The 13,974-nt window shown below is 35.9% G+C and overlaps 1 protein-coding gene across 1 annotated transcript in view; it reads left to right on the forward strand.

Moving 5' to 3' along the window:
• The first annotated feature begins 355 nt into the window (after positions 1-355).
• The window catches only part of HLCS (holocarboxylase synthetase), a 105,461-nt gene continuing 91,842 nt past the window's right edge, over positions 356-13,974 (forward strand). The window contains 3 exon segments of the mRNA XM_051984834.1: positions 356-809; positions 812-891; positions 5,944-6,096. Of these exon segments, the coding sequence (XP_051840794.1) occupies positions 671-809; positions 812-891; positions 5,944-6,096 (372 nt within the window). The 5' untranslated portion in view covers positions 356-670.

Consider the following 13,974-nt stretch of genomic DNA (forward strand, 5'->3'; position numbering starts at 1 on the left):
ATTTAAATTGGGAAATATTAATGAAATAGATAAAATATATTTTTAAAATCCATGCTTTTAAGATTTGCTTAATAGAAATAGCCCACAGAGGTTATTCTGGTGAATCAGACAGGCAATTTTATATTAAAACAAAAAAAATCAAAAAACCAGGAAAAAAGCGTAAAGACAGAAAGCTGCACTATATCGGACTGGAGAAACCTCAGGCCTGCCAACCTGCTTGGGTTCTTTCCCTCAAGCTAGGAGAGGAGAGCAGGGGTGGGGCCTTTCTCAGTCGCTCCCGGCCCGACCTATCAGGATCGCGCTTTCTCTTTCAGCAGAGCCAATCAGAGAAGGAGGAGGAGCCAGGGAGGAAGTGGTAAAGGTTATGCCGGGGGAGGGGGGATTAGGAGTTGGGACCCCCTGCTCCTGGTGAGTGACTAACTGGCTAATTTCCTTCAGAAAGTGGAGATAGGGGTGGGGACCTTGATGCGGAAGCTTTGGGAAGGGCTTGGAAGCCTAGCTGCCCCCCTTTTTGCGTGCACCTGAGGCACCTGAGGGGAGTTCACGGGGCATGAATCGCTAGACTTTGCGGGTGCTGGAGAAGGTCGAACCGGGGCTGAGTGTAGTAGGGACGAAATTAGTGGAAACAGTCTGGGATAGGGTCCGAGAGAGGACCGCGGGCCCTCCGGGCATGCTGATCACGCTGTGTTACCTGTACCTGTGGGCGCGCTGGGGGGCGCGGCCCACGCGCATTATCCGCAGTACGGTGCGCAGGCTGCATCGCACCCGCTGCTCCTTCACCTTCTGCAGCAGCGGCGGGGTCAGCAAGCCCAGCCCGGGGCCTTAGGGATCACCGAGGACCGTATCTGCTTAAGAATGGGAAACCGAGTCTTCTTCACTGACGAGTCCCAGGTAGTTTTTATTCTTTCAGGGACTGGGCTTGGTGGGCTACTGAAAGACAGGTTGGTTTTGCTTAATCTTCCATTATCTAGAATGGTATGGTGTCTTGCCTATCTCTTACATTTCCCAGCTGTGGGAAATCCTAGAGCTTCTGTTTTTTCATCTCTAAATGGGGACCATAATACCCTTAGTACCTGTCTCACAGGACTGTTGGGAGACATATTATGTGTAAAGCTTTTGCAAACTTGTAAAATGACAAATAAAACAAAAGTGAGTTTTTATTGACTTATGGAAGGTTGATTCTGTAATATGACTACCGTGTTTTCTCCAGCCTTTATATTTTATGTTTATATGAATCACTTGTCACCACTGAAAATAAATTGCATTTGTTAGCTCTGTGTTCATAAGGATATTATGATATTAAGAATCCGGAGTCGTGGAAATAGTATGTACTTGCACTTAGAAGATCTTTGTGGTGCCATTTGCTGACCAGTTGTATGACCTTGAAATAATTGTAAACATACTTTATATGTTTCTTGAAAAGAAATTTTTTTCTTATTGGGCGTATGTTCTATACTATTTAGGGAGTGGAATTGGAAATATCTACAAACTGTTTTTCATTTTGACTAAATCCTGTTATTTTTGAGGATCAAGATATATGTAAAATGCTACTTGAAAAGTTAGTGCTGCCTAAAAGTAATTTGGTTTATTGGAAAGAACATTGAAGTTAGGTGATCCTAGTCAAATGCCATCTTTTGTGACCTTGGATAAATTGTTAGATAATCTATGACTGAAGTGGAAATCTCCCAAACCTTCCTCTAGTGCCTCATTATGGTATGGAGGTGGCTCTACGTTTTGGAATGCTAAAACAGGTTTTAGAAAAAAAAAAATTTAAGATCTTGCGAAAGTTTTATTTTGTGTTACTTTGTTGGAGGATTAAGTTAGTCTAAAAATGAAGGGCTCGTTTCTAATTTGTTAGCTGCTAGGTGACAAATTTATTATATGGGATGCAAAGAACCCATTGTATGGGTTAGAGAACACTATGGGATAAAGAATTTAGGAAGATAGGTTCTATTAGAGGTACTTATATCGCCTATAATGGTGGTATAAAGTACCATCTACATATAGATCCTTAAGAAAGGCTTGTTAAATGGCTCTTTTCAACAATGAGATGATTGAAGCCAGTGCTTCCAATGATCCTGTGATGATTAGAGCAATCTACACCCAAAGAGAAAACTGTGGGAACTGAGCATTTTCACTTTTTGTTGTTTGCTTGCATTTTTATTTTCTTTTTTGCCTTGTTCTGACTTTTGGAGAACGAAAATTGTATAAAGATGTATATATAGGATTTAATATATTGTTTTTAACATGTTAAACATATTACTTGCCATGTACGGGGGTGGGGGTGGGGAAAGAGAAATTTGTAACACAAGGTTTGCAAGGGTTAATGTTGAAAAATTATCCATGCATATGTTTTGAAAATAAAAGGCTATAATAGAAAAAAAGAAAGGCTTGTTAATTAACTATGGAGGTGGTTATATTCATGCCAGGATTTTGCTTGAGAATGTAAAAAAATTCCTGAAAGCTGTGTAAAATTGTCGTGAAAGGAAAGATAAAATAGTACCATTTGAATGGAGTGAGAGTATAATTTGAGATATTCTAAGAAATGTAAATTTGGGCTAAAAGAGGTCCTTGAATACTATGTAAAATGTTTAACTTTCATTCTGTTAAAAATATTTGAGCAGTAATTTTTTGAGCATCATATTCTCAAATCCACCCCTCTTTCAAATTTCCCTGTTACTGTTACATCATTTTTCTAGTCATTGATCAGAACCATTATATAGTCCTTGGCTCCTCATTTTCATTCAATCAACATATCTAATCTTGTTTTTTCATCGCTATAGCATTTCTGCCTCTCTGTCCTATTTTAGTTATCAGGCTTTGCCTACCTTAGATTTTATCTTCTCATGTTTCCTCTATAGTGAAATGTAGGAGTGCCTCTGGGGTGAGGGCTTGCCTTTTTCAAGGCTGCTCATTCACCTCGATATCCACTTTCATCCAATTGTTTTCTGTAGCTTCAAGTGTTCACACTTCCTAGTGTACACACCCCAACAATTGTCTCTACAGAAGGGTGAAACCATGCTGAGGATAACCAGTCTCAAACTTATGGGAGTAGGATATCTGCTCTAAACATGTAAATACTTCCTCTGATGCAGATGAGAACAATTTATTCTATGAAAGTGGGTGCAACAGACTTTGTGGAACTTCTAGAGTTTGGTTATATATCGTTGTCCACTGGACATTGACTCTAGAAAAGAGATTGAGGTTGATGACTTGGTGCAGTTCTTCTCAGACTTAAATCCAAATCATATACAAGGCAAGATATCATCCTTTGATGTCATTGATCCTCTGAAATGAAGGGACAAAACTTAGTGAAACCAGATTTCCATTCCTCTAGCACACTACATATAGATTGTGCATTGGAGATTTAGTGGATTGTAATTTTGTCTACAAATGTCTGCATGTATTCAATGGGCCCTGTAAGTTTTATTTTATATGTTAATAGTGCCCACAGTATGAGTTGTGGAACTACAAGTCCACTTAAATGATTACAAAGATGTCAGCTCATCCTATATGTTTGACCCTTGTTTTTGCTTAAGTTCATCACCCAATGTATTGAAAGACTTTAGTTTTTTTGAAGGTACCTGACATTTTAAAGGTACCAATAGGTCTCTAGGTGATTACCTATCATTCCTCACCCTTACAACATAATAGGACCATCTTCTCTTCCTATTATGGGATTGCCTGAAGACATCTTTTACTTCTGTTTTTTGAAGTCCTTATTAGTTCCATATGTCTTTCCATTGTTTGTGTGATAATTTTGTGTAATTTTTGGTTATTTGGAAATCTAGTCTCCCTCTAAGTATATCTAAGGAGATACAGTCTGAATTTTGGAGCAACTCTCTTTGGATGGCAAGATCCTTTTAATACTCCTGTTTAAGATAATGTTGCATATTGCATCACACTGGAGAATATTGCAAAATATGCTGCAAGGAATCTGTTACCAAGTTTGGCTTGATCATCTAAATAGAGAAGACCAAGTGGTTGAAGTTCGTCTATTGCCCATATTACAACATGCATTTGGAAGGACACTCTATGGAATTATCATGTATTTCTGGAACAGATAGTATACATGGACAGTGAATTAGATCTAGATCTATTAGAGTTGAACAAGAACTGAAAACAGGTCAGGATTATTTTTAGGAAACCATTGAGCTCTTTTAATAACTCCAGTGAAATGAAGTGCTTTCTTTATAGTACCAACATTATATCCATGTGCTATAAAGCAAATATATTGCAGTATTGCAATAGTGCCTGGTAGTGAGTACACAGCAAATGTTCTGTCTCTTACAATCTCTGTACAAAATAAATTTTAAAAGTTGATTTTCAAAAAGATTCTAAAAAAGGTCAGCCTTATTAAACTTTTGCAGTACTTTGCAAAATCTGGGAATTGAATGAATTACAATTCTTTGCTTTGGATTTTAACTCCACTATATCTTAGTAGATGATTTCATGAGTTTCATGTAGCCAAAATGAGGAGAAGGGTGTAGAATGATTTCCTTGCAAGATTCCAATTGATATTGATAAACATGCATTTTGTTATTTTCTCTACTCTATTTGCTTTCTATGTCTGACCTTAAATATGCTCAGGCATTATTTTAAAATGTATACTTTATATTTCTAATAGGAAAGGGCTATATAGAAACAAAGTTTTAGGACATTTTACTTAAGCATAAATGCAACAAAAAAGGAATCTGATTAACTGTTTAAACTGGTATGGTTTAAAATGACAATGAGAAAGAGAACCTTTCTGAGGTCAGAGGCTGTTTTCTTTGTTGTTTTGCCACAGAATAGGCATTTAATAAACATTTATTGAATTGAATTATACATATTTGAGTGGCTAATTTTTTCTTTTTAGAAGTACAAGCATACTTTTTTTTGGGGGGGGTATTTGCTTTGTGTTTCACAAATGCTGTGGGGGGTTTTTGGTTTTGGTTTTGAGTTTTTTTGCAAATTGAAGGTTTGTGGAAATCCTGTAAGGATATCAGTCTCACATTGCTCACATTGTGTCTCTGACATTTTGGTAATTCTTTAAATATTTCCTACTTTTTCCATTATTGGTTTCTGCCTATTGTAATTGTTTTGGGGTGCCATGAATTGTACTCTTGTTAGATGAACTTAGTAAATGGATGTGTTCTGACTGCTCTACCAACTGGCCACTACGGTCTCTTTTCCCTTTCCTAGGGCCTCCCTAGGAAATACAACAGTATTGAAGAACATTACATAAATTTAGTTGATAAAGTAGTGACTCCAATTTTGAAAAAAGTTCTATGGTGGGCAAAATTCTATCATAGCATCACATGCTACAGAGAAATCTTTTGTGAAAGGAATAATCAAATGATGTGGCAAATTTTATTAAGAAATTGGTCTAACCACCTCATTTTTCAGTAGCCATTGCCCTGATTAAACGGCAGCCATCAACAATCAAGGCAAGATCTTCAAAATAATTATGACTTGCTGCTGAAGGCTCCGGTGATAAGAGCATTTTTATTTATTTATTTTTTTTAAGCAGCAAGGCATTTTTCCCCCAGAGGCAATTGGGGTTAAGTGACTTGCCCAGCTTCACACAGCTAGGAAGTGTAGGAAGGATTTGAATTCGAGTCTTCATTGACTTAGCTGTTGTTTTATACACTGTGCCATCTAGCTGTGACTACAACAAGGTATTTTAAAATAAGATATATACATTGTTTTTGTAGGCATCATGCTATTACACTATAATATTGTAGTATAGTATAAGCCTAACTTTATATGCACTGGGGATTTGCAAAAATTATGCAAAAATTAGGTATGATTTGTTTTATTGTAATATTTGCTTTTATTGTAGTGGTCTAGAACTGAACCTAGGCTATCTGAGATATGCCTATACTCAAAATGCCTGGCACTGTATTGTTAGAATAATGATAATAGATCTAACTTTTCCTTTTTTCTCCTTTTACATCCTAGTCTATTGATGACTTAAATAAGTGGGCACTACTTCTTGTTTCTCCTTTTATTTATCCTGGGAATATTCTTGAAGCAGAACACATAGCATTTGTGATAGAAAGCATTTTGCTACGAAGTCAGAATTTACCAGCATCATTTTTCCCTTCAGAAACGGTGAGTGACATTTTTATATCTTGCTGAAAATTAGACTAATAGTAGTAGAATAGTAGTAGTTTTAACTACTGTGCTGTATCTACCAATAGCATGATGGCAAACTAAATTTAATAAGGTAAATTGCCTTTGGAATTGTAGTCCACACCAACTCAAGACCTATCTGGTTTATCCCACTTAATAAAGTCATTTGCCTTTGTAATTACTCTTTTATAAAATTGCCTCTCCCTTTTTCTCTGCCTCCTATTTAAATTTTGAAGGTAGCCTGACTTAGGCTACCTCCTCCCTCCCCATTCTCTTCAGTTATAAGTTCATGAGTTCCCCACTGCTGACTTTCAGGTCTTTCTTAAAAAGAAAGATTTTTCAAATACCAACTTAAATGCTATCTATAGAAAACTTTTCCCTTCAGCTTGCTCTCAACTGTACTTATTTTTTTTTAAATTATTATTATTTTTTAGTGACACTAATTTTACTTAGCAAGTAATGCTATGTAGAAAAAAAAACTTCACATTTAGATATAGCCAAATCATATATCCATAGTTCTTGCCTCTTTTCTTAGAGGAGGAAAGTTTTATATCCCTGTCAGTTCTAGTACTGAGAATGTTCATGATACATCATAGTGTGACTGCTTATTACTACCTGTTACTACCTTCTTACATTATCTTAGTTGTTGAAGCCATTTTTATTGTGATTGCTTTGTTCTGCATTAATTTCTAGAAGTTCTTCCATGTTTTACTGAAATTCTCTGATAGTCATAATTCTTCTTTTGCCTTATTTACATGTACTAAAGGTTAGGCATTTTCCAGTCAATAGGCATCCCTTTTATTTCCATTTATTTGCTACTACAAAAGTAATTCTTTGAAGATTTTGTTTCTTACTGACCTCTTTTTTTCTGTGTAATGCAGTCTAATGACTTCATGTAAGTCCTTTATCCCTTGCAGCTTGGGTGCAGAGACGTTATATATTGATTTTGTATCTTTCCCAGTGCCTCTCATGGTACTCTGCACATAGTACATGCTTATAAATATTTCTTATATTGTATGTATAAACACTATTTTGCTTCTGAAGGGGTTCAATCTATTAATTTATATTAGATTTTTCACATTACTAAAATGCTTGATAACTATTCTATACCAGCAAGGAAAGTCCTACAAGTGGTAATTTTTAGTGCTGCCTTAAAATATCCTGGTGGTACATTGTAGAGGTATTTAAATAGTCCTAGATTTTTTTTATGCTTTACAAATAATTCTTATGCACATTGTGGTTAATTTCCAACTTAGTACTTGCCCCTATGAGGGTTTGTCCCTGTGTGTAGTCACCGATCCATCTAGAGAAGAAGCTTGTCTCCTAACTAGTAGTGGTTTTGTTATAGACCTTCCACCTCAAAGGTTTTCATAATGCTTTTAGTAAGCTGCTCATCTTTTCCTCTGATCTTTTTAATGCATGAAGAATAAATACTGAAGAATTCCTTAGGAAACATATACAACAGAAATATAGATATTTTACACAAAGTATACTAACTGGACATAAATTATATAACTTCTGTAATCACCTGAGTCAATACTGTATGGAACCAACTCCCCTCAATTTTGATTAGTGTAATTTCCCATTTGCTTTAAATTCCCATTTTTAGAACCCAAACAAGACCTTGTATTCTTTAAATGCCATTATAAATGTTATGGGTTTTACTAATCTGTTTGTTTCCTTGAAATCAGAAAATATTACTTGTTTAATTTTTTGACATGAGCTGGACTCCCAGTGTCACTGTAAAAATGATATCCAGCCAGTTTTTTTTTTTTGTTTGTTTTGTTTTGTTTTGTTTTTTTACTGTAATTCCTGTTCATGAGCAATACCCAGTATCTCTGGGTAATGGCAGATAAATAAAATCTGACAAAATGAATTTTATATTTCTAACTTAAAAATAAAGTAACAAAACTACTCAGTGCTAGGAAAATTTGACTTTTCAGGGCATCCTGAGGTAATAGTGGTACTTGTCCAGACCTGCTAACAGTCCCTGGTCTTATTTAACATTTTCCCATTAAGTAATTGCCAATATTCTTCAGGGGGTATTACTCAAATCTTCCAATTTTTTTCTCTTCCTCTTAAGAAAATAAACCTCTATTTTAGATAGGATGCAGATAAAACCAAATATTCATTCCTCACTCTTCTTTCTACTAGCCCCTTCGTTTATATATTCCTTATCAATTAAACAATTCCCCATTATTTTTCCTTCTTTTTCTCCAATGTGTCACTGTAATTGCCCAAGGTCTTTTACTAATCTACTCTTGATTTCCTTTTATTCACAATCCACTAAAAATTCCTGAAATTCCTGACTACTTTACAGAAGAGGATCTCTGCCCCAGTATCTTTACTCTTGACTAATCTCAACCTAGGGTTACTAGGATTTCCTGGTGGGATCTAGAAAGAAGGAACCCCAGGCCCCCTAACGCTAACTTTTTTTTCTGGACACTCCCTGAAGTGTCCATTCTGACTCTCCATTCTGAAACACTTCTTCCTATCCCCATCTCTCCAGTAAGGGGGAAATTTTCAGTATTTTTGCAGAGTTCCTTCTTCAGTCTACTGTAGGCTACAAAGTTACTCCCCCTCTCAGCTTCTCTCCTGAAGCTGCTTCTGTAAGTGCGCTGAAGGAGAAAATTTATAAAGGTGGGAGAGGGCTGTACCTGAAAAATCTTGATAGCCATTAATGTGCCTTTTCAGTAGGAAAATTTTCTAACTCCTTACAAAATTTTTTCCATTCACAAAAATATTAAAGCTTAACACAACCAATCTTTATCACCCCAACTTTGGCCTTAATATTGAAAGTCTTATAATAGGATAATAAGTCTGTGGCCATCCATAAAAACAATACTTTTATCATTTTCTTATCTTTTCTCCAGGTTCACTCACTGTCTCCCCACTTTTCTAACATTTTTTATATTGGGCTTATTGGAAGAATATTGATTTTCTTTACCTTCCCTCAGGTACCTGTTCCTTAATATTTCTTATCCCCATCCTAATTGGACATTCTCTTCTAGTTTAGGATCTGAACTTGTAATGCCGGAGAAACTGAGGCAGGAGAGAGATTAGAGAGTTTTTAATATTTTATTAATGGGAGAGTAAGATTGACTGGACAGGACTCTCGTCTCAGATTATCCAGTCAGACAGAGATAAGTATACTGGGACCAAGGAATCCATATTGGTCCCAGGGCTGGAGGACCCAAAGAATCCAGCGTCCAGCATACAGCTGCCAGCCGCCATTCTCCAGCAATGAATGGAGGAACTCCAACTTCTTAAATACCTTTTTGGAGACAAAGAAGAGAAAGGGAGGGAAAGTTTTTTTTTATCAGGGAGGGGAAGCCATAAAACCTAAAAATTCCAGAGACAAAGAAGTAAAGATATCATGGGTTGATCTTGGAATATTCTAAAGGAATATTGTAAATCCCTAAAAGAATCAGGAGATCTACTCTTTTATCTTGCTAATTTATAACCCGAGAGCGAATAAGCCTTAGTTTTACTGGGCCAGAGACAGAACAGTTAAGGAAACTGAGACAGGGAAACTGAGTCAGGACAGTTAAAGAGAACTGTGGCATAACAAACTAACCATACCATTTTGGGCCCCAACCCAAATTTTGATCTTTTTCTTAGTTTATCCAATGCACTACCTTACATGGTTCAGAGATCCATTCTAATCTCTGCATTTAGGGCATTAGATTCTGCTCAATGCACTTCTTTTTCAGGTATCCTTACAGCTGAGAGGAAACTAGGCACCAGGACTCCTCAAAAAGGAGCCGGAGTACTTTTCCCAATTCCTGACCCACTCATCTCTCTCAGTGATTTCCTGGCCAATGCAATAATTGTTAGAAATGAAAATTTCTGACTTGAGATTTCCAGGAGTAGAGAAAGATTTTATTAGGTGTCTAGCAAGACACCTTGAGAGGGCACAAAGATCAGAACATATACATATACAATCCTGTTCCCTTGTCATATCATATGTTCAAAAATGGTAGTTGTCTCCTTAAGGGAGAAGTTAATTGACTTAATAAGCATGCTCAATTGAAAATTTAGCTTTTCCAGGGCATATCACAGATCATTTGCATTCAACCAGACTTGGCTTAAGATGTTCTTTAATTCTCTTCAGCTATATAGCTCACATCACATTCTTTTTCACCATGGCAACAGAGGGAGGTTGTGAGACTCTGAAACTTTTCAAATGGAAACAAAATCTTATAATTTTACTTCTCACGATTCAATACCATCTGTGTAGGTGTGAAGAGGTAGAATGATGGGAGGATGTGATGCTTGACTGGGCATAATGGAATATATAATAAGGGAGCCATTCAAGAAAGGAGGGCAGAATAGAGTTGAATTGATTTACCAGGGAGTAAACATGGGGAGAAGAGGAGAGTGGCAAGTATAGGGAAGGTGACTTGGCTGTCTTAACCCAACCAATAAAATCAATAGAGCAATATGTCAAAGAGAGAAGTACTTGAGCTAAATAATAAGATGAAAATGTATATGATTTGAATCTAGGGAGGAAAAATTTGGCAAAATTTTGGATATTGAGCAGATACTATTTCAGATTCTGCTACTTTTTGTAAGAGAAACAGGATCAAGATCAATTAAGGAGGGTCCAAATTAGCTTAGGAGGAGAACCTGAAAAGGTAACTGATTGGCTAAACTAGATGAGATAATTAAGAAAATTTAAATAAAAGTGATTAGAGGGATGTAATGTAAATATCTTTCCTTGAAAGGACAAATAGGTGATTTATGCATGGAAAAGGCAAATTGGTGAGTAGGGCTATGTAGTTGAGACCAGAAAAGTTGTAGAATTTTTCATTTAAATTTTCTTAATAAAATTTTCCAATTTTTATTAAGAATGATAATTAGCTGTAAAGTTATTTGGCACCCACAACCTGAAACCCTAGGTTTATTTTATTTTATTTTTTAATTTAAAGCTTTTTATTTTATTTACAAAACATATGCATCGGTAATTTTTCAACATTGACCCTTTCAAAACATTTTTTCCCCTTCTTCCCCTCATTCCTCCCCCCCCCCAAGTGGTTAGATAATCCAATACATGTTAAATATGAAACCCTAGTTTCAAGAATCCAGGCTAAAAAATGATGCATTATGGAGAGTAGAAAAAAATTGCAGTGATTTGCTTATAGTATGTAGTGTTTGAGTTTCTTCAATTATCTTCTGTGTAACCTGTATCAGAGGATAAAGAGACCCAAAGAACTAATCATCTTGCTTTAGGTTTTTAGGGAGAATGAAGGGTTTTAAGAAATTAAAAAAAAAAAAAAAGGATTCTATAGAGGAAGAAGAATCTGAAGTAGAGGAGGGAAGACATGTGTCCTGTGTTTGATGTCCCATGAAAAAGTATTACAGAGAGGAGAAAGTAGAGGAAAAAGACATCTGTACTTACTATTTACATTTTATTTTTTCCCTAATTTCATGTAAAGACAATTTTCAGCATTCGTTTTAAATAGTATTTTATTTTTCCAAATACATGCACCTCTTTGCAAAACCTTGCATTCCAAATTTTTCTCTTTCTTCCACCTGTCTCCAAGATTGCAACCAATCCAGTATATATGGATAAAAGTTCCCAAATCTTTCTTTGCCTCTCCCTTCCTTCTACTGTTCCCCAGAGTGGCAGTCTGATATAGGTTATACATCCGCATCCATGTTCAATATTTCTACATGAGTAGAAACAGAACAAAAGGAAAAACCCCACCAAAAAATCCCCCAAAGAAAATAAAATGAAACCTATGCAGTTAGACTGCATCATTTTATTCTCTGGCTATGGATAGTAGCATTTTCAGAGCTGGATGCTCTGAGGAAAGAATAGCATCTCAGGAGCTATCTGTTGTCTGGTAAGAGATCATCGAATAAGGGGCAGAGGAAGAGGATATAATAAGTGGTGATTCAATGCGCAGGATCACTAAGACCCACTGTTGACCTATTTGATAACTATATAGAGATCAGAAGCAGAATAAATTTGAAAGACGGAAATCTAGTAAGGAAGTGACACTATTTCCTCTTTTCAAGGTCATGATATAGGAAAACAGGATTTGTTTTGGCATGTACTCTAAGTTTTCAGAGGTTTCCAAAAAAATGATCCGTGGAAAAAAGTTGGTTCTGGTGGTGTCAATCCACCTTACTGGTTTGGAAAAGGATGGAAAAGGGTCAAGAATGAAATTTTGCAGACACAAAGAGAAATATGTATGCAAAGGGAACTTACAGAACAGTGACTGTCTCAATTAATCAAAAGAGTTAATCAGGTTCTTAATTTTATTTGTGTTTTGGGCTTCTTTTGCATCTCTTTACCTCATTTACCTCTTCTCAGAATATTTTTTTGTTTTTGTTTTTGTTTTTTTGCTGAGGCAACCGGGGGTAAGTGACTTGTCCAGGGTCACACAGCTAGGAAGTGTCACACCTAGCTGCCCCCTGCTTAGATTTTAAAAGAAATTTATGGAAGATTTTCAATAAGAGTTGAAACTTAATATTCACATTATCAGAACATTCAGTTAAATGACATACTTGTTACTTGGGCATTCTAGATAACTACTGTTATCCAAAAAAAACCTTGCAGCTTTGACATTAAAAATAGGTTAGTTTTATGTGATGAAAATGACATTTGCATTCCAGACAATTTTACAGCACCCTTCTTCATTCACAAAAATTTTCTGACATTGCTTCCATCTTCCATACATATTTCTCTTTGTGTCTGCAATATTCTTTGTGACTTTTGGGGGTGAGAAGAGTAGGAGTATGCTTTCATGCCTGTCACCCATTTCTTTAGTATGCTGTTACATAACTCATACATTTCTTTTTTTCATTCACACAGCTAAACACTAGTTTATTAGACTTAGCACCTTTTATCGCCTTCTGATTTCCTCCTTCAATGAAATGTCTTTCTACTCTAATCCTTTCTGTACTCAAAGTTACCAAAGTGATCTTTCTCAAAGCTACCAAAGTGATCTTTCTCAAGTATTCGTTTGACCATGTAATTCCCTTCCTTCTCCCATTTCCTTCAGTCTCATCTTCATTATACTACTTTGGCTCCCTTCAAGATCAATAACGGCACCAATGTCAATGCAGTATTTTACAAATATTTTTAAATTCCACCACATCTCTGGGAGATGTTTTATTTTACAAATGAGGAAACTGAGGAAGTTAAAATATAAACTAAAGCTAAAAAACCAAGATAATGAAATTTTTTATAAGTACAAGGAAGGGACATGACTTTAGTTTAAAAAGAAAAAAAGGAGGCCGCACCAGATCTGTACACTAGATAAGTGTACTTCCTAGGCAAGTCACTTAACCCCAGTTGCCTCTCCTTTCCTACCCCCTCACCCCGCCAAAAAAAAGAGTAGGGAAGGGAGTCTTTCGATTAATCCCAAGGAAATAGTTGTTAGACACTAAAGGAACTGAAAAAAATATTTGGGTAGGAAGACCTTATTAGAGCTCTTTAAACTCCTGTTCAGGCCTACAATCTCCTTCTGGGTTGTAAGACTTGTCCTATATTTAGTTACAGCTGTACATGAAAATTGCAAAGTTCTAGTCATTTTGTAATCATATTATTTAATTTTTTTTCCTCAGCTCTCAACAATTGGCATTTAAAATTCTATTTTTCTCTGCTTGAGAATGTAAAAAACTCCTGAAATGTGACTTTAGGGTAGCACAGCAGAGGCAGAAAATAGTAAGGAAGAAGGTAGTTTGTACATAATATAGTTAGGCCTGAATAAGGGAAGTTATTCAGTTCTAGAATCTCAGAGTTTCTTTATTTGGAGTTAGAAGATTGCACTTGTTATTTGTAAACTGTGATTTTTAATAGAAACAAGAACTTTATTAGAATTTTTGCATTTGAGAAAGTTAAAA

This window comes from Antechinus flavipes, chromosome 3, assembly GCF_016432865.1.
Source record: "Antechinus flavipes isolate AdamAnt ecotype Samford, QLD, Australia chromosome 3, AdamAnt_v2, whole genome shotgun sequence".
Classification (NCBI taxonomy): domain Eukaryota; kingdom Metazoa; phylum Chordata; class Mammalia; order Dasyuromorphia; family Dasyuridae; genus Antechinus; species Antechinus flavipes.